We start from the raw sequence: 21,024 nt of genomic DNA on the forward strand, positions 1-21,024 counted from the left end.
GATTTTTTTTTCAATTTCCCGACTGCTTCGCAAGCTTTTTCTGCTGTAGTGTCACGGTCGTTACACTTTCGCCTTCTCCCTGTCCAATGGACATGCGGTTACATAGGAACTACATGAACACGAGCTTTTGGCGTGGTTTTGGGTGAGACCGAACAGAGCTTGTTCTATTGCCAGTGTGCTGTGCAAGTGCGGCGGCTAGGTTCTAAAGAATGCTTGCGCATTTTCTTTCCCTCATATTTCCTCATTTTCTTTACAGTTTTGTGATGGACGCGGCTTTGGGGAGACCAAAATGTTTGGTGGCACAGGCGCTGCCTGATGGTCTCCGGTGTTTTCTTCGTATCTTCCTCACACCATTCGGCAATAAATGCGTTCCTTCTTTTACGTTCAGGCCATCCTAAGGGCGGTAAAACAAGGGAAGAGTTTTGGATCGAGCAGTACCAGAATGCCACAATGTCGCGTTTTGCTACATGTGTTTAGTATCTGCTAAAATAATTCCCTCGCAAGGAAGTGAGGCGAAAACATTCTCAGTTTGCATGAGATAAGAGCGATAAGCAGGTGCAAGAAATAAATACTTACGTTAATCCATGAGGCTTGGTCGGCAGACGTGGACAGTTTTGTGAAATGTGGCGTGCAGAATTTTTTGCCTTTTCGGCCGTTTTATCGTTCACCAAAACTCACTGCGCAATATATTTTTTTCTCTGCTTGGAAGAAGCGAATCACATGTCAGCTTTGAAATCAGTTGCAGAAGACATGGGGGGGGGGGTCATGTCAAATAAATACACTTAATTGCACATTTTAAAATTAAGTGGCGCTAAGTAACTAAAGGTCGCGCTTTGCCCCACTCCTCGGGTATGTTGAATATAGCCTTTGGACGATATCTTTCTTGAGTTAGTCCAATTTCATCACTAATAATAAATAGCCGCATTTGATAACCAGCGTCAGCTTTGCCGCACAGGAGGTGCCTACTGTGAAAAACTAATATCTGGTGGTTTCTTTATTACAACCACAAGAGGAACAAAGCGTTCGACGACGTCTGTAGTCACTTGCGTACGGCTACTCCAATTTGCTCCAATTTTTTGTGTCATTCTACATCGGGGCTGAAGTTAACTCACAGTTTGCTTTTACGCAGACTGCCCGGGAAAGCCAGAACAAACGGAGTCAACCATGAACAAAATGTAGGCTTCCCAGCGACGTGTGTTGGCTAACTGCATGCCTGTCATTACCCGCGTTTTGTTGCGTCGTTGGTCATTATACGGCGTCTCTCATAGCCTTAGTCGCTTTGGGACGTTAAACCCCATAAACCAACCGTTGGTCATTATACGCTGTGTTCGTCATGAGCGCCAGTAGTTTTATTTTATTGTGTGTAACCTTTCTGTAAGCTTTATTGGCTTACTATGTACAGGTTTTAAAAGACGAGTCAGGGACACTGCAGTTCGTATCACACACTAATACATCTTTCTTTATTGTATATCTCCATCTTTATTGTTTACCTCGTGCCTCCGAAGTTTTTCGGAATTTCAACAACTTCGTAAGCAGACCCTTTGCACAATGAAACATGACTGTCACATTATCTGAAGAACACTGACATGCACACACACGCACACACATCTAAGACATGATTGTCAAGGTTGATTGATATTGCTGTCTGCGCATTCAGGCGCGCATTGTGCTCCCCTTGCTTAGGCAAGGCTACGAACAACAAAGCGTTGTTATCCCAGTAATGCCCAGCTTTTCCAGCTCGGTGACTAGCCCATCGTTCTGCTCTCTACAACAACCAGCAGAAAAAAAAAAAACAGTAAGAGAGCACGCACAACCTAACATGAAGATAGTTTTACACGCGAGAGTGTCATTATGCAATGCGGGCAGCGCGCATACGGGGGAAAATTCTCCCAAGTCAGAAATGTTCTTCGAGGTTTGAACACAGACCCTTCATTTAAACAACGAACAAAAGTGCTTATCCTAAAAAAACTAACAAAAACATTCCAAACAAAAAGTCGAGGCCCCTGATCTCGTACTAACATCGCTTATCGCCTTGCAGCTCCTTATCCAAACCTAACCCTCCTTTTCTACCGTACTCATTGCCTTCAAGGACATGTAAAGCCTTCGATGTACACATGCATATACTGTACACTGGCAAAATAATGCATTGTAACCCAAGCTACTCAAAATTTGGAAGTTGTATCGAAGAAAGTGCAGCCTAGCCGTGAATTTCAACGAACTGCGATGGGTTCCAGTGGTCACCAGAGTTTTTTTTTTTTTTGCTATCATGCTTGCCTGTGTGAGAGCATGTAACTTTATAAGGTTACGACAATAAAAGGAACTCATTCTTTGGAGGCTACACTGCAAGAAAAACTAGATTCTTGTGCTTGTCATCTATGAGAATCAGTGAAAAAAAATTAAGTAAACGATGAACCGGTAAAGTAAGTGGAGGATTTGGCTTTCTAAACTTTTGCACCGCACATATTGGTTACCTTAAGAACCTGTCGTCCCAGTGTTCAAAACTGTCGTTTGCTACATTTTATTCTCTCCCATGTTTTACAATTCAGCGAAAAATGAAATACTTGTCCTACATGGAACATCACCACATCAGTCGTAAATAATGGAAGAAATGAATGGATCTAGCGAAGAAAGTCATTACGCACACGTGACTGAATGGAAGCATGATTTATTAAAATGTATAATTAACCGCTAAGAACTATAAATCAAACTGAATGTCGCCTTCACGAGTTGTCTGATACGCACAGTCATAGCGCAGCTGTGGAAACAGCATAAAAAAACAAGGTTTGTGGGAGGTGGGGGATTAGCATTCCACACAACATCTGTGAAAGCCACTTGAGCCTGCAGATTACACGAACTAAACTCTCAAGCAACATGGAGCGCATTAAGCTCCAGGGTGCCTATAGCACGAACCTTTCGGTACTGAATTGCTGAGCGCATAGCAGTACAAGCCTCCAGGAGCCCTTGTAGCCGGGTTTTATTTGTAACTCTGCTAATTACAAAACTAGGAGCTGTAGCAGAGGGTAGTAAATGCGAAGCTGAGAAACCGAATAGTAAACTTTGCAGCAAAGGCTACTCAAGAGGCATTGCTATAAAGCCTAGCCGGCTGCTTTGTGATTACAGCCTGTTACCGCGCTGAGGCGACCTACTGTTGCGAAGCTACACGAGCCACTTTTTTTTTTTGCCGTTTAACTGCGCTGGATGTAAAAAGCACACGACATGTCGCGAATGACCCTCAGTTTATTGGCTTGGAACTGCCGCCGCCGACTCGAAGCGCGCATCAGAGAACGCGCCCTGGAAACGAAACTGCTGCCTCGGCCTGCGTAACACTAAATAACAATAACACTGAAAAGGGGGGAGGGGGGGGCTGCTTTTGCCAACGCATGTCGTAAAAATGTAATTCTTGCTTACTTCTTAACTACAATAACAAGAAATAAAGAATGTTGCGGCAGCGTTGAAGTAGTGAGTCGCTGCTGTTTAAATTCATTCTGTGCTCAACCAGAGCATAGCTTCCAATACAGCCCGTCTTACACACTGCACGATCCGTCAAAGGACCTTTACTGAAATTCTCTAAAAGTTGCCTCAAAATAATTATCCCCGCTAGTGAATTGGCTGCAATGGGGTAGCGTTCCAATGATTTATGTATTAATCGATCCTTGAACTTCAGGTTCGTTCACAGAGGCAAGCCATACCGTTCTGGCTTCTCAAAGCAGCCCCGAGAGGCTTCTTGGCAAGTTGACAGGATTACAACGGTTTGTATTAAGTGCTAGCGCTCGTTCCGAGAGCCGTGCTTAGTCTCAGCACTCTCGCCCCTGTTCAACATGTTTTCAACAACCTTACAGAACTGCACATAATTGCACTTAATCGTGTCAAAACATGGCTGCGTACACAATCGCAATGCCTGTGGTGCGATGTGATAATACAAGATGTGGCTTGATTGTCAACAGCTAGAGCTTCACAACGGGTAACACCTCACACAGCTTTATATCACGGACAGCGACACAACAAAATAACAGTACAGTCAGAGCGGGGCTTACAATGATGACAAAAATTGTAAAACAATTGCCTATAGATACGTCAAGCATTAACATCAACCAACGCCTAGCCTGCTACGGCCTAGATATGTTTGTCTCGAAACACCGTGAGGACATCCGCGGTTGCCTTCTCGCAGTCCAATGAAAGATTCCGCTATAGGTGAGTGCATCTTTGAACAAAGTGTATAAGTACGAGGGCTCTGTTGATATGCGAAAATATTGCTCGGCAATCAAGTCTCTAACAGGTTCAAAAAGCCGTGACGATAAATAATACATATATACATATATATAAGTTATTCGCAGCACCTGCAACACACTGGTTTGCTCGTGCGACTAACACATATTGAGAAGCTTAATAGAGCACGCTGGGGCAGTGCGCTGAATATATTTTTTTATTCTGCGTCCAAGATGTACGAAAAGCGGTAAATGATATGGTCAAGTAACGTTAATAATCATATTCTTCGCTCAACAAGCCACAAAAACAAACGGCGCGGGCATGCAGCAAATGCACAATTACGCAAAAATTGCCACATCAGGATAAGAGCACGAAAGCTTGCTTTTTACGAGCAGTGGCACTCTTTGATCCTCGAGCATCACGAAGTAGGCAAATGAGCACACACTGACCTCAAGCAGTTTGCGGACGAGATCACCCCCGATTTCGGCTTTGCCACAAAAACATTTCATATTTATTTTGCTACAGCGATTAAATTTTTTGGCGGTTACTGCACAAAAAGTTCATACTTTCTGCCTTACATTCGCGGGCATAGCATGATGATGCATTTATTTAGCATTTGTAACGTCTATCATATTTTCTTTGTTGACCCGCGTGTCGTACAGTTCAAGAGTTTCTGTTCTGGATAGGGAGCTCTTATATACACGCAAACGCTTCCCTGCTTGAGGTCACGTGGTTCATCTGAGGCTGAGGTCAAAACTTACACATTCGTCCACGTTGTGGATTATGTAGCGCCTGAAACTGCGCCATAATCGCCAAGACCACGGCCAATACAACAGGCAGCTGTTGATCTCAACGTGCAGCTGCATGCCGTGGTCGCGTGCTCAAGTCCGCACGATTGCTTAAATGCTGTGTAGGATTGTCCAGACCCTGCGCCAACAGGCCTTTGCACGTAACTGACCCCGTCGCCACTTTAGTGATCTTTGATTGTCGTCGAACAAGACGTGCGTATATATATAATATATCACTCGAGAGAACGGTACCACGATCACAGTGCACTTTAAACTTGATTGTCATAGCGCTTACAACATCGAGTTATTGACCACAACGAGTATGGAGAGCGGCAGCTCCCCGTGATAAACTTTCCTAAAAAATACCGATGGCTCTATGCTCACGCGATGTATAACGTGATTGTCACATCATCGTCCGCTCCCGGACGCAACGACTGGCGGTGCGTCTCGCAGTCTTCAGTACTCTCTAGGAACCACCCTGCTGTGCGCCAAAGTTCTGTAAACGCCCTTTCTTTTACCGTAAGTTTAGGAGCCGGAAGCGCCTGTCGCTTCCCCTGGAAAGCCTTTCCCTCAAAGGTAGGCTTGGCCGTTGATATTATCGCCAGTGGATGTAGAAGGATGCCACGCTAGAAGAGCCTTCGTTTGGCTGACGCTTCGGGCTTGCAGTCTAAAACAAGGTCTTGATTGCTCGTCCCTTACGGTATAGGCGACAGTTGTCATCTTACTATCAGCGACCCATACGTGGTATAGTTCGAGCGTTCCGGTAACGGGCGCATCGTCTCCTGAGCTTCTTGGACACATGCTGCACGTATGCGGCTTTTCACTGAGGAGCACAAGAAAGGGGCCCATCTGTCCGCTCTCTAACGGAGCGCAGCTGAGTTTAAATGAGTCGTGAGTTCTCGTGCCGCGACACAATCGTGCACGCTGCTGGAACCGTTTCACAGCTTAGTGCCTTGCTGCTCACCACGGTGACGTCGCAGGTGGCATCTGTGCTTAGTGAAAGGAAGGAGCGCAAACGGAAGACATTGTACAAGTAAACACAACAGGCAACTTCCAAAGAGGCTGCGGGCCGTCCTTTCACTAAGCATTACGCAGCGACCGTTGCACTTGTGCTTTTTGACAGGCGAAGTGAAGTAATAGAGCCTCGGCTCATCAATTAGGTCATGGAAACAAACGAGTCTACCAAAGCGTTTTCTGATAACGTCGGACAGGGAGGGATTGCGTAAAGTTTGCCCTCTTTCTTCCTATAATTTTTCGTGTGCTGTGCAGTGCTTTATATCTCTGTCTGTCTATCAACGACAGACATAGATAGTCGCACGTGATATCGAAACGCTGTTCTCTTTGTGACTCTAATGTGCATCCGCGCCGGAAAGATATCTAGGGTGGTACGATCTCCTCTGTTAAGCTCCTAAAAATTTACGGCATTTGTAAGCAGCTCATGACGAAGTGTCACTTCCCACCTTCTAATAATGTTTAAAGGAGCACCGAGAATTACACGGCGAATCTGATAACACCGACTGATAACACTTGACTGATAACCTCGATGATATCGGCCACGCTTCGAACGCCGCTACTTAGCAGCTCCGCGCCACTCAGATGGGCCCCTTTGTGGTCTTGCAGGTGTGCTGAAAAGTGAAATGAGTGCGCAGCCCTTACACGATAGGCGTCAGAAGGCTGACGTCATTCCGATAAGGAAGTCTATAGGGCAGCCTGCAAGGCGAAGACTGGCGCTCAACTTATACAAGGAACAAATGCCTAACAAAGAATAAAGGTCAAAACCTTCAGTTCATCAAACCTTGCCGCCGATAATCAGCGACCGCAGAGTCGCGCATAACTAATCCTTTTTGTATGATAGCCCCCCCAAGTTTCAACAAGCAAGGATAATGTTTCAATCTCTCACAGCCTGTTAAATGTGCTCTGTTACCACATCAGAAGTCAGCAGGATTCGACACGTATTACAAGCGGATATTTCAGGTCTATAACGCACGCATAATTCAGCGGCGCCATTATGTCTTTGGTATTACAATGTGCTTGTGGAACCAGACGAAATGTTGCAGTGCCGACTCGATATGGTGCGCTAACGATGACCTTGCTTCTAGCGTGACATCGTGGCTTTGGAACAGCCCAATTCTTGTTTACTTAGGCCGCACTTAAATGCTTGTCTTGATAATATTTGGTCAACACTAAACTTTTGTTGACTAGCAGTCTTGTAGAAATACTGCAAATCTGCGATTATTTCTTTAGTTAGCTTTTCATCACTGGCGACATAGTGGTGCTAGCATCAGCACTTAGACGCTTGCGCCTAGATATATAAATGCACGCCATACGGCGCTGAACTGGATAATATCGCGGCACTGATGGCCCTGCCTGTGTGAGTAATAATAGCGTAACGACATTATTGGGCTTATCACTCATTTCTCAGCCAACCGTGCAATTAAATGAGAACTACTCATTGTTTTAAGTCTTCAAAAATACTCCGCTGGCTTGAAGAGGACTGCCTGATGTGATTGGGCAGCGCAAAGCAGGAATGTTAAAGTCATTTTAGATCGCCAGTTGTTTCAAGCGCATACGCATGCGCTGATCCATATTGTGTCGCAAATGGTTGCTCATTTTGCCTGCTTCTTCCAGCTACTTATTGCGCTAAGGTTCCGCACTGCATCCTTTGTGCACGTAAATGCCCGAAATGACGACGATGCGTCATTCTTAGCGAGAGAACGGCTTTGGCTAAAACGTCCGGCACTACTTTGCCCTCACATGTTTCCTGCCGCCACCGACTCACCTCAACACTACTGAGCGCAGCTCCGTACCACTGTAGGCCAGCCAGCCGTTGGTACGGACAGCACAGACACACATACACGCACGAGGAACACGGGGCGACAGAACGAGGAACAAGGGTGGAGGGGCAGGCCGGCTCACGTGCGCCTGTGGAGGCGTGGGAGAGAGGAGGGCTGGGCGACAGGGGGGCGCCCGAAGCTGGGCGAACTAGAACCCGTGCATCTCCGGGGCCCGTCCGAACCCCTGCCAAGCCTAGAGCTTGGTAGTGTCTTCAGATGAGAGCGCGTCACCCCTTTCGCCCAGCGGTGGTGGCGCCGCATTGGCGGCCAGCGGCCCACCGCCGAACGGGGACAGCGGGTCGGCTCCAACGGCCGCGGTTGACTTGACTTGGAACCCCTCGACGTCTTCCTCGGGGTGCAGGTTTAGCGCCGGGTTGACGCGGCCGTTCATCTCGGTCTGGTAGGTCTTGACGAGACCCCCCGCGTTGAGCACCGTCATCTCGCCCTCGTGGGGCTCTTGAACCTTCATGATGTCCTCAGGTATGTTGACGACGCAGTGGAACACGTCGAAGCGCGCCGGGATGGTGCCGCTTTCGAAAAGCCAGCGCATCAGCGACGAGATGGACACGATGCTCGCCAGGCTGGTCAGCATGGCGAGCGTCCGGAACGGGAACAGCTGGCCGTCGCTCTCATTGTAGAACGGGTATCTGGAAGGCACAGGCTGCGCTGTGACTGCTGAGCCTTGTTCATGCATGTGACAGCACCGAGCAAAGCGCCAGGGGCGACTTACGCGCGCCGGCATATACTCTGAATTGTTCAGTCTGACAGTGTAATGCAGCTATTTGAGTAGCTTTCGGCACGGCGACGTAGGATCGAGGCTAAACACCCCGCACACGTTAAATTTCGATTATTGCGTCGTTCTCTCGAGTCCTATGGCATTCTAGTGCATCTGTTTTGATCTGTGGCATGTGAGTGCACTGTGCAAGAGCTCGGTAAGTACCGCCAGCAATGAACCACTGTTTAATGACACAAAACTTGTACTTTAGCTCAGATCGCTGAAACTGCAATCAGAAGGTACGATAACCTAAAGTTTGTCTTTACTTCATGCATTTTTGTCTGGATGGCGTTATTTTGAAGGTTTTCTATGCGCGCGCCAAACGCTGCCTGCGCAGGCGGAGACCGCGTGCTTGACGTCACACATTTCGCGGTGTCCTGCTACCGTCGCACCGCGGCAGCATCGGTTCAGCTGCCGCACCGAGAAGTTCGGAGTTGGCGGCATGGAAACATTCAAGAAATCGATAGTTACAACATATAAAGTGGCAATGGGAGTGACGATTTTCATTCAGATATCGACACGACCCCGCCGCCTCGTCAAGCGACGACGAGTAAAACGAGCCGAGAGCGCCTGACATTTCGGCCACGCGTACTTGTTCAACACTATAGCCAAACGGGCGAGTTGGTGGTACATATTGAAGGCCAACAGCGCTAACGACGCAGACAAAGTAGAAGAAAACACAGGACAAGCGCTTGTCCTGTGTTTTCTTCTACTTTGTCTGCGTCGTTTGCGCTGTTGGCCTTCAGTACTTATTCAGCAAAGTAGTAGGCGTACATAAAACAATCTAAGTTCATATGTCCCTGAGAAATTTTCTCGATAAGTTATTAAAAAGGCGCCTCCATTCATCGCTAAAGCAGCACCGATAGCACCGCGGCACCGAGATGAATGGCGGATGGCAAATCAATACAGAAATGGGGGAACTTTGAAATCCCCAAAAAGACAAAGAGGAATATTGAAATAGGACCTGTACGTCGCATAGGCAGCAGCAACATCGGAGTGAGTGCTCGAAATCTATAAAAGCAGCCATCTCGTGTACAGCGGCACAGCGAAAAATATACTGCAGTTTTTGCGTGGGACTGGAGAAATACTACTACGTTTGTCAGACTACGCGTGCGGAACTCCCAGAAACGGGATCTAGCACGCAGTTATCCTGGCATGGGCCTATAGCTAGTAAACTGCAAGCGTTGTTACGCAAACAACGACACGAGTGCTACTTTCTGACCGTCTGAGGCCTGAGCGAAGAAGCTAGCTCTCCTCTCAGTTTCCCTTATATATGCTCATGCCACCATGAAAACACTGGTACGCGACATATTTATTTTTCTGCCAGTTCAAGTCTACTTTATATACTGCCTACGGGCAGTTTGTTTAGTGAACATACTGTAAATTCGGAACAGGGAAGCCGAGTGCGTTTCTAATTTAGCTCCGTTCCTGATCGCATCCGAGATGATTTTCTATCTCAGGCTTTTGAATCAATGAAAAACTCGAAACATTGAAATGACTCCAGAAGTATCTTTTGACACGGAAATGCCCATGTAACAAATTATCCTTCATATTCTATGTTATTACGTGCACTAACGTGTATGCAGACTACACGCTTTTGGTAAGATATTGAGATCTCTTTACATGTGACCTGTTGCCTACGTAACAAATTATCCTTGATATTCTCTTTCATTACGTGCGTTAGCATGTATGCAGACTACAGATTTTTGGAACATACGTATTGCGATTACTTTATGTGTGACCTGTAATTCTCATGAACTTTAGGCCTCCTCTTCGTAAAATCGCGACTGTCTACATTCTGTCCAGCGCATTGTAGGAAATGTGGACGGCCCAAGGTGAGGTTTGAAGCAATGTCATTCCAGTGACGTGATGATGAGGATCTGTAACAGTGCAATGTTTGTTTCGTAGCTGCTGTCAACGAAACGGCCCGATAAAATAAACCGGACTCCGGAGATTTATCGCTAAGGCTGCGTCACACGTATCCATATCCTTCAGAGTTTAAAAATGTTTCGGAAAGAAATGACATCGTGTGTCCCTTCCACATGCCATGCACGCAGCGCGACAGGCTGCGACGGTGGCTGAATTGGTTGAGGCACCGGGAAACGAAGCTGCTTTGTTTTCGCCGGCGGTAGTTCGAATCCTGCTCGGAGATGGTCTTTATTCTGCTGGATAACATTGTCATGAGAACGATACGACGCACCAAGCGGCTCTCCTCCGGCCGCTATGGCAGCAATTGGCGCTGGCGTCCGCACTGACTGAAAGTTTCCTACCCCTTGCTGGGCGCGGAAGCAGGGAAACACGTTACGTCACAGCTTTCAAGGAGCACTACCTTCGGACGCCGCTGCCAAGTGCACCGCTTCAAGAAGAAAAAAATGAGCGAAAAAAGTGCTTTCTGCTGGTTTCATGCAGGAAACGATGCGGTTTCTCTCAGCTTAGGAGCGCCAGCTTTCACTCCAGTAAAAAACCGGACCTCCAAAAATTAATTGAGTATCCTTTAATACTTAACACGTGCTAGCACACTTCTTGTTAACTAAGTGTGCACTTCTGAGGCACTGAAGCATGGTAGACGTAGCTATTGGAGTATGTTCTTTGAGCTCAGGTTGATATTGAAGCCTGTGCAAGCCTAGATGGACTGTCGCATGTATACTACTATACTACGTCCGGCAGTGTACTGTTCTGGTCCGTAGTGTACTGTTGTGGCCTCTAAGAGGAATGTGTCGAGTTACTCGTCCTTCCAAACGTGTGACAAGCTCCGTATGCACGGGCGGAGGGTACTGGCTCACAATGAAGGGCCACTTGTCTCCCCATACATTTCAAAGGACATCAGGGTTTTCGTCCTCTGTCAGGTGAGAGTGTGACTGCTTGAACCCATCTTGCTTGCGGCTCATCAGCTTGCGACCGAACAGATCAGTTTTTCAGGGAACTGTCTCAAAGCCGCACCTGATTCTCTGCCGCGACAGCATTTTGCATTCACGAAGTTGTCACTCTGATATTCCTATCTCTGCCTACCTGATGACCGGTGGCAGGCCTAGGATGTCCTCGCCTCCCAAGCCGCGGAGTAGTAGTCCGATGATGTAGGCGCCGAGGGAGCCGTACGTGTTGCAGTGATCCTTTATGTATACAACGCAGACGAGCTGAGGGAAAAGGATGACGTAGACGAGGTCCGATGACAGGTACCAAAGGCCGTAGATGGACTTCACTGTCAACGCCATGGCGGTGGCCATGGCGCCCACGAACAGGATGGCCACACGCATCACCCAGATCACCTCGCGCTCGGAGGCCTGCACGTACGTGGCACGAAAACGCGCTGTCTTTGCGGCTACGCCGGAAATCCAGAACAGCCCAGACTGTGAGCGACCTTTGCACGCTGTGTGTTCCATTCGACGAACAGTGTGAGGCTACCTCAGCTTATACCTTTTCGTCGCTGCACCTAATCATCCACAACTTCGGCTATCGCTGTGCGATCCTCGAGGGAAACGAGCATGATTAGGTTGGTTAAGGAGTCAGGTATTTAAAACCTTCACGCTACAACTAACAACATATCTACAGGTCAAAAATAATTTGCTTGACCTATATTTATGAATTCATACTGCTGTGGCATCACAAGGACAAGGGCGGAGACAGAGTGACGACAACACAAGTGCTCTGTCTCCGTCCCTGTCCTTGTGGTGCCACAGCAGTATGAATTCGTACCAACTCGCCCAATTCTCAACCCTTATGAACTATATTTATGAATTGGTACCTAAGTTGTTGTAAAAAAAAGGGGGGGGGGGGGTGGTCTGTAGAAATCGGCCCCAAGGGAGTTTTTTTTTCATCAAAACGTTTTTAAAAGCGACACACAGGTAAAATAAGCATGACCTGCTTTGAAGTAAGAGGGGTAATGCGAGCATTGAACAAAAAAATTAACCACACAGAGGCTGAACTCGAAGAGTATTTTGCACGTAAAATTGATGAGTGATTTACCGGAGCCTTGACTGTCGATGGGCTACCACGATTCATAAGTGCACAGTCACAGGCGAACCACGATCCGTACTTAAGCGACATCCAGCTTTGCGAACCCTCCCCGTATACCGATGCGTGGTCGCATGCTCACTCCAGTAAACGAAAAAGCCGCTAACGAAACATGTAGTGTTAAACTGATGTGTTTGAAGACACTTACCTGCCGTCTCAACCAATTCACACGTTTAGTTGTTGCTGCATTGACAAGCCTGGAATAGGAAGAGCTGGGCTTTTTTGGACACGTCAAACCATACGTTTGTTTATGCGGGAATGCCTTCGCGTTTCTGACGCAGGCTGGCCTTCATCAACTAGAGGTAACAGAGACCAGCTAAAGGTCATCACAGAGAGAGGCTGTATACATAGGAGGATAGAGAGAAATGGTTTTCACTCTACTATATCTTCGTTTGTCGTCGAAAGGAGGCCTGCAGAGCATCACGGGGGCAATAATTGCAGTATATGACAAGCGAACCACATATAACTGGCAGGCGAGAGCGCCCCCCCCCCCCTCCCCCCTCCCAAATTACGTTCTCTACGAGTACTACGGTCTTGAGTGTGTGTAAGCCGATGATATTCATGCAGTGAATGCACGAACAAAAAAGGCGCAGCAAGAGAAGAGGAAGCAAAGGAGTACTCGCATTTTGCCTGAAAATGAGCTTGTAGACGTTTCTGGCGAACATGGAGGCGGCGCTGAGGATGGACGAGTCCGAGGAGGACATGACCGCAGCCGACACGGCGCCCAGCCCCACGAACGAGACGAAGCCGGGAGTCAGGAACTGCAGCACCATGGGCAGCACCAGCGATGTGTGCTCCTTGTCCAGGGGCAGTGGACCCGTGAATGCCGTCTCGTTCCACCCTGCGGCCGCAGCGCGCCCGTTCCTTCACACTGTCGCTCGCCCATGCACCGTTCGCGTCACAGCACAAAAGCAGTGCCACTCTTAACTATGCGCTAGCTCATGAACACTCGCTCGACTGTATCCTGTCCGTGAATAGGAGGTCGTCCATTCATTTACCCCGAACCGGCGATGATGAGCACGCGTTTACCGACTCAAGCGTATGCATATGCGTTTTCTGTTGTATCACGGGCTTGTTTTTTTTTTTGTTTTTTTTTCCTTCCCATATAAAGGTGTTAGAGATTTAGTACATGTTATGCGAGACAATCTACACTCTCGCGTAGCCCCCTACTCTCGACAGCCAAAAACGTTAACTATCCTCTCTCACTGTTGCCACACGTCCTATTAGACAATCATACGCTGGCACTTCTCTTTCCTACGTTACTCATTAATGGTCTCACTCTTTGTCTGAAGTGCTCCCTGTTCGCTTACTGAGCCGTTTTTAAAATTCGCTCCTAAGCTTTTTGATAATAGCAGCGCTCATTTTGTGAACCACTCTGGAATCAGCTACCGAGTTATAAAGCCTGCAGGCTCTTCTGTCAATCACTCTGTGTCAAAAGGTATGTGGTCGAGACTCCAATGAGAAAACTGTTTTTGCGATTCTGCAGACTTAGAAAGTATTATTCAGTTATATCTATTTCCTTTTTATATAAATAATTTATGCTGGTACCTGCCACGAAGGCTCCGTGGTTAGTGCACTCGGCTTCTGAGCCTGATAACGCTGTTTCAGTTCCTGCCGCGACGGCCGCGTTTCGGATGTTTTCGGATAAGTTCGGCTTTATGTTCAGCCTCAGGTTCGCTTTGGTTTCCGGATGATGTTCTCTTGAATTTGCTGAGGATGGGAGCCAGAAGCATTTCATGCTTAAAACGTACCTTCTACTCAAAAACACCATTAAACCACCTGCAGAGGTGTTTATAGGTTGTGCTTTTTAAGGTTGCGCAGTAAACTTAAAAAAGGTACCAATTTGCAACAATCTATTATCGGCTACAAGTTGCTGGCTTAAGTTGTAAGCACGTAAGGAAAGCCTGCTCATCTATTTTCGTTGTTCCCGCCACCCAACCCCAACCCCCTGATTTCCAGAAAAAAAAAGTGTGCTCCTAAGTGTACCTATCTGCTTGTAGATTTATATTGTGACCATTAATGGTCTTTTTAGTGTTCATCTTACTTTCTCCCGATTGGCTTCGTTCTCAATAAGAAATGCTATGTTCCTCCTCGCTGTCCTGTTCTTCTCGCACCCTGCCAGAATATTAATGTGTAAGCATTGTATGGCTATGTTTGCGGAGTTTGACCGCACGATTACGTCCGAACGAATTGGTTTCTGAGAAAAAAAAATAGTACCATCGGATAGAGCATCAAAAAATCTCGTATGCAAATCGAAGGGTTGAGGAGGGTTAATTAGTTAATTAATTAGAGCCAAAATATCCAAAAAGCGGGAGGGGCCGGAGCAAAAGTGGCGGCAAATTTGAAAACGCCGGAAGTATGGCACCACGTGACCGGAAGTGTGGGCGGAGCCAACGTGTGGCGCCATATTTGAAAACGAAGCCTGGCTCGAAGTTTGAAAACTCATGCTTACGCATTTCTCCAATGCGGGTCCCGCAGTGATCTGTAACATTTTTGCTACACGTTCAAAATGCTGCCTGATTTCAATTTGCTAGTACTTTTCCTCCTTCAGTATTAATACAGCTAGCGTGTTTTTGGTCTTTCTTATGTCTAGGATTTAGTATTGAAATATCTTGTTATTTTCGATTGACGGTTTTGTTGCACAACTGAAAACGCTTAAGCTGACTTTACGTTCAGCCTTTATGCGGTGGGAATCTCTATAACGTTGGATTCTAACAGACTTAAACTTCTGTCGCTAACTACTTGGTCTTCATGAGAGTCTTGGGACCCTCAAAGAGCCACTGCTCTCGCTCAGCGTCGCCATGCTATCACACCTCTCAGTCGCGAGTACTATGGGTGCTATATTGCGTTCAAACTTGTCCCTCCGTCCCTCTGCCCGCACCTCAAGCTAAGATCGCTAAGAACCTCTCTGCTTTCTCTGTTTGCGCTCGTCACTGCCCTCAGCGAATGTCTTCTACGCGGACGCTGTGTTCGCACGTCTGCGACGCAATTCAAGCCGCGAACTTCGCGTGTGTAGTATTGGTAGAATTCTCCACACTCCTTGCTGTTCCTTTGTAACACCTCTTCCTTGTCACCTTAGCACGCCGATGAAATCTGCCGCTACTACTTCCACATTTTGTCCTTCTTTGTTTACATTCCGCGTGCGAGACGGCACCATGACGACGCGTGAGGCTATGACGCTCTTGTCTGTTGCGGTGTTCTGAATACATAGCTCCAAAGTTCCGCTTGCGTGTGTAGGCCTGTTCACTTGCAATTAGTGCACTTGTGTTTACTCTTTTTGCCGTCAATAACATTGAAACTTATCAAGAAACGAAGAAAGGGAAGTCCGACCTCCCTCCCTCCCTCCCTCCCTCCCTCACTCACTCACTCACTCACTCACTCACTCACTCACTCACTCACTCACTCACTCACTCTCTCACTCTCTCACTCACTCACTCACTCACTCTCTCACTCACTCTCTCTCTCACTCACTCTCTCACTCTCTCACTCACTCACTCACTCACTCACTCACTCACTCACTCGCTCGCTCGCTCGCTCGCTCGGAGTTTTCCTAAGTAGTACTTGAAGCGCTATCTAAATTTAACGTTCAAGGGACAGTGGACGTTTTTAGCATACCGGAAGAGTACTAGCGGAGACGTGTACCGGTTTACCGGACCCCCTCCTTCGAACGCGCAGTGACATTGTTGGGGTCAGAGGGAGCCACTGCGCGTGCGCAGGAGGGGTCCGGTAAACAGGTATACATCTTAGCTAGTACGTGACCGGTATGCTAAAAACGTCTAATAGTGAATTTTACGTATTGTTTTGCGTGGTAGAGCAAGCTCTATAGTTCTTTTTGACTTCCCATCCGGCATGTAAAGCTTTTATTTATGCGGCTAAGAAACAGAGAAGGCATCTGGTAAAGCTGTCGACCCTAGCCGGGCACTGCGTGAAGTGCCATGACGTGTAGTATCTCGCACGCCATTGGCTGGCACCCTCAACCTTTTTGCTCATGTCTGCTTCGCTTGGAATCAGCATGGCCGTTTTTCACGACTTCTCTTTCGCTTTTCGATGTGACGCGGTACTTGTGTCACGAACGACATTACTGGCTGCTTCAAGAGCTCCGGAAATATGTACTGCCTGTTTGATAACGCTTTGCTATAAAAAAAGGCATTAAAAGTTCCGTGCAAAGCACTAGAAACTGTTTAGGGATATTGAGCTTCAAGTTTTTGGCGGCAAATGTACTATGCGTGAAGCTGTATTTTGTAAGCTTTTAAGGTTCAGTATTGCCCTTCAGAACATAAAACCCGAATTACAGCTGCTCTTTTGTTCATCACTGTATGAACGACGCTGCATGTTCAAGCTGTTGCAATCATATAGCAGCTTAACTCCATCGCTCACAGGGCTACCCTTTCTATAGTGGAAGATATGTAAATTTGGGACGTACTTGTAGCTTTGGCGACAGCACCCATGATCATGGCAGGGATAGCCATGATAATGCACCCGAAGGCAGCCACATATGAAAGCAGCTGCGCCTTGAAGGCAGTTTTGCACGAAAGGACCCGCTGAAAGTAGACCTGCGAAGGAGACAATTCTTGTTGAAGGTCATTCCCACCCAATACTTTAAACATTTGCAAAAAAAAAAAAAGGCCGTGGAAAATGTATGCAAACTGTTATCTTCTGAAACATTTTTACTGCCTGCACATTGGATACCGCTGATTAACGACAATCCCAGTGCCCTCACAAAAAGAGCCATGCGCAACTAGAAGAACAAATGGTGACGTTACCTGCCATGGGATGCCACCCAGGATGAGCAGCAATCCGAAGTCGATGTACTGTCCCACGTATCTCGGCTCCAGAGAGCCAACCCAGTCGTTCGTCGGGTACGAAAGCGTACCCACTGACTCGTTGATCATGCAGAACGGGATGCACAGCCACTGTGGAAGATAAACAAGTTGGCTATTTCTATTGTGCTAGATCAAGGATAAACACTGCCCACGTTGACCATGGTAGACCTAGCAATGTCCATCTTATCTGCAGCGTTCGCGGTCATACAGCTATAGGCGTGAACGCTGAAAGCAAAAACTGCAACGCTCACGCTACAGGCACGGACACCTTGGTTAAGTACTCATATTAAGCTGCCACGAGAAGAGTTGTACAGAATGGATAAGGCCCAGTTGAAAATATCCTTCCGGAAGAGGAAGGCCTTCGTGATCTCACTCAATTTTCAACTAATGTAATTCGCTGAACTGAACACCGAGAACACCTGCGGTGCCTGCCGGAGGGAAATAGCAACTAGGATTAAGGGGCCTGATTGAGAAAACTATTATCGCATTAGGACCAACCTGCGATTGGACGCGCACCTATGAAAGGTCTATCACGGTAGCCGAAGAGTCGTTTTTTGAGGCGCCAGCCTATCATGAACAGATCGACGCTTACAAAGCTTCTTACGCCTGGCCCAATATTTTTTCTTCGACGCGGCATGCATTTTACAAGAACCCAAGAAATGCTAAAAAAAAAAAAAAATTCGACAGTCCTTCAGCGCCTGCGTATGCAGTTTTGACCAGTGATTTGAAAAGAAAATTTATGGGCACCGATGGGATCCAAAGAGAGTACAGAGAACCGCTCTATCAGAGCACGGACGAAATATCGCATGTGTTCGCACCACACGATACATAGATTCAGCACAGCGGAGGCGAACTAACGTAGACGTATACCGGATTACTGGATGCCTGATGTGCACGCGAGTTGCAGGTGCGCGCCCCACCTGGCCACAGAGCTGCTACTGTACGTGCGCGCACCAGGTGTCCGGTAATCCGGTATACGTCTACGTTAGTTCGCCTCCGCTGTGCTGAATCTATTGGATAGTGGAATTCTGGACGAAGCGCATACGTCTTTATTTCTCCACGTGCAGCACGACAGGCTGTATTGTAAGTGTCACTGGGGTGCGCCATCATTGCCTGAGCAGTACCCGTGCGTCGTACAGCAAGCGCGTGTGTGACGTTCACGCCTTGCATTTATCAGTCGCAGTTTACAAATGCGCTTGCTACAGGCACAGTCGAAGTCCTTTTCTCGCATTTCTGGGAATGCTTCGGAAAGGTTATTAAAGAATTTGATGCGCGCATCAAAACTCACGGCAATTTAAACATAAAGGCACGCGCCAAAACATGTCCTCCAAAAATCATCTTAATGTGCCTTTCGCATGAAATAAGTACAAGAAATTACAATGTAAAGTTTCGCTTAGCATGACCTCGAATAAGTTTTGAATGACTTCAGTGTAGTTCGCGCTTTACAGAAGCTGCATGCGCCACGGTACACAGTGTAGAAAACTCTACCCTTTCGGCTGGTAGCTACATACATCAAAGTGAAGCACCACAGAGCTCCTGCTGCTTTGTGAAAGAAGCTCCAAGCTTACACCGCTGCAAGCCGTATTCTGTGTGACTGCATGTTATATTCTTCACATGTCTTCTTCTTGCGTTGCCTCCTTTTCAGCCTAAATAACTTCATAAGACTCGTTACTGATATTCCCGGTGAAGCTATCAAGAAAGGCCTAATTTACCAAGACAGAAACGCGTCAGCTCATTTTTAACCAAATGGAAAAGGGAACACTCCTGACCAGTGCTGCACGCGGCTCGTAATTAATAATCTCACCAGTCCAATGAATATGCAGAAGAGCTGGATGACATCCGTGTAGGCCACCGAGTAGAGGCCTCCAAAGAACGTGTAGAAGAGCGCTATGCACGCCGACGCGATGATCGACGTGTTGGTGTCGATGTCGATGATCACACCCACTGTGGCGCCTGTGACCGACAGAGAGAGTGCGTCCTCTTTAAGCACGAAGAATATTGGAAAAACAAAGAAGAGGACGACGTGAAAGATATTTCACGTGACAAGCCGAAGAGAGCTATGGAACATCCACTGTCATGTGGTTGTTCTTGACTGGTTAATTATTACACGCGTTTAAAATTATATTGATGACAAGCCGCACATCACCCTACCTTGCAGGCATGTCCGCTTGATAACTTCAACGGCTTTAAAACGCAGAGTACTTTTATACATTAATGCGGCAGACAGTTTAACAAGTCGATTCCACCATCATGCAGTGACACATGCCGAATCGATTTAGATCATGTGGCGCTCTCTGAACGTACAGTCGTGTCGCGGTCATTCATCATTCTCCTGCTTTGAGTCCTCGGAGTAAATGCCTTGTTACAGCCACTGACCGGATACTAGGAATTCGGTGGCCTAAGAGCAGTAATTACCAGTTCCTTCGAGAAGGCGTAATGGAGAAGAGAAGCACGGTCTGCTTACCAAGCGCAGCGAGGATTGCCGCCGACCAGAACACTTCTCCGCACAGGGCTGGGATGAACAGCAGGCCGCCCATCCGACCACCGAATAGCTCTTGGAACGGGTCCAACATGGTCACGTAACCTTCGGCTCGCATTTTGTTGGCGAAGAAGTAACCGCCTAAAATAAAATGATGAGAAAAACGGTGCTTACTAACCAACGGTCACTGGTCGTATACACGTTGTTTCACCTTAGACTTTTCACAATGTTGAAAAATAGGCCGAGTCAGAAGAGCGCTTTTTTCGGTGTAGCATCATCAGCGGTGTAGTACATCGGATACAGCTAAGACGTGCTAACCAGCAGGTTGGTTACCTAATATTGAATAGTTAATATTTTAACTATTATCGTTAGGCTCTTTAATTATAGCCCATCGTAAGTAGTACCCATATCAGTTTTTAGAATTTTGGAAATGTGGTTACTGCCGGCGCTGCGGCCCAACAAATTTTGGCTACTTCGACGAGTTACGCGCACTGGAGAGATTGTTTTGTCAGCATGCTTCTCGAAAGCGCATGTATTTTGGCTCGATGTAGCCATAATTTGTTGGGCCACAGCGCCGAGGGTAATCGCATTTTTGAAATTCTAAAAGCTGATATGTACATTACTTACGGTGGGCTACACATCAATAATTAAGGAGGTTTACAGTAATACTTAAAAAGTTTTCAATAATTGTTAACCAGCGTGCTAGTTATCACGTCTTAGCTCTATTCTGATGTATTACACCTCTGACAATGCTATGGCGAAAAAAGCGCTCTTCTAAGTCAAAAAGCCTATTTTTCAAAATTGCGCAAAGTCTTAGGCCAAACACCCTGCATATTGTCGCAAAATCGCCGCGGATACAATCTTTGCTTTCGCTCTCCGCTCGAACAGGAAAATGCTGTCATGCTGCAGCGCACTTCGTAGAAGTGCAAGTCCTCCTCTTTCGGTTCATTTTATGAAGCGCACTATAGGAACAACCCCTGGGCTTACCGTGTACACGGCTGCGCAGCTGAGGCATGGATGTCTGGGAGCGTATAGTTAGTGCTTTTAGGGCAATTGGGAGCAGTACATCGCACGGTCCTGGGGATACATTTTTACTATCAGGCCGGAA

At 47.1% G+C, this 21,024-nt stretch overlaps 1 protein-coding gene across 3 annotated transcripts in view; it reads right to left on the bottom strand.

Annotated features, from left to right (window-relative positions):
• Nucleotides 1–1,432: 1,432 nt before the first annotated feature.
• The window catches only part of LOC149352195 (high-affinity choline transporter 1-like), a 62,068-nt gene continuing 42,476 nt past the window's right edge, over nucleotides 1,433–21,024 (bottom strand). For all 3 annotated transcript variants that reach the window (XM_089581343.1, XM_089581341.1, XM_089581342.1), the window contains 7 exons: nucleotides 19,902–20,057; nucleotides 19,242–19,390; nucleotides 17,378–17,527; nucleotides 17,038–17,167; nucleotides 13,238–13,455; nucleotides 11,613–11,884; nucleotides 1,433–8,475 (listed from right to left, as the gene is read on the bottom strand). In XM_089581343.1, the coding sequence (XP_089437469.1) occupies nucleotides 8,022–8,475; nucleotides 11,613–11,884; nucleotides 13,238–13,455; nucleotides 17,038–17,167; nucleotides 17,378–17,527; nucleotides 19,242–19,390; nucleotides 19,902–20,057 (1,529 nt within the window). In that variant the 3' untranslated portion in view covers nucleotides 1,433–8,021. The remainder of the gene's footprint in view (nucleotides 8,476–11,612; nucleotides 11,885–13,237; nucleotides 13,456–17,037; nucleotides 17,168–17,377; nucleotides 17,528–19,241; nucleotides 19,391–19,901; nucleotides 20,058–21,024) is intronic.

The sequence above is a fragment of the Amblyomma mixtum genome, chromosome 3, assembly GCF_055824585.1.
Source record: "Amblyomma mixtum isolate Tamu chromosome 3, ASM5582458v1, whole genome shotgun sequence".
NCBI classification, from domain to species: domain Eukaryota; kingdom Metazoa; phylum Arthropoda; class Arachnida; order Ixodida; family Ixodidae; genus Amblyomma; species Amblyomma mixtum.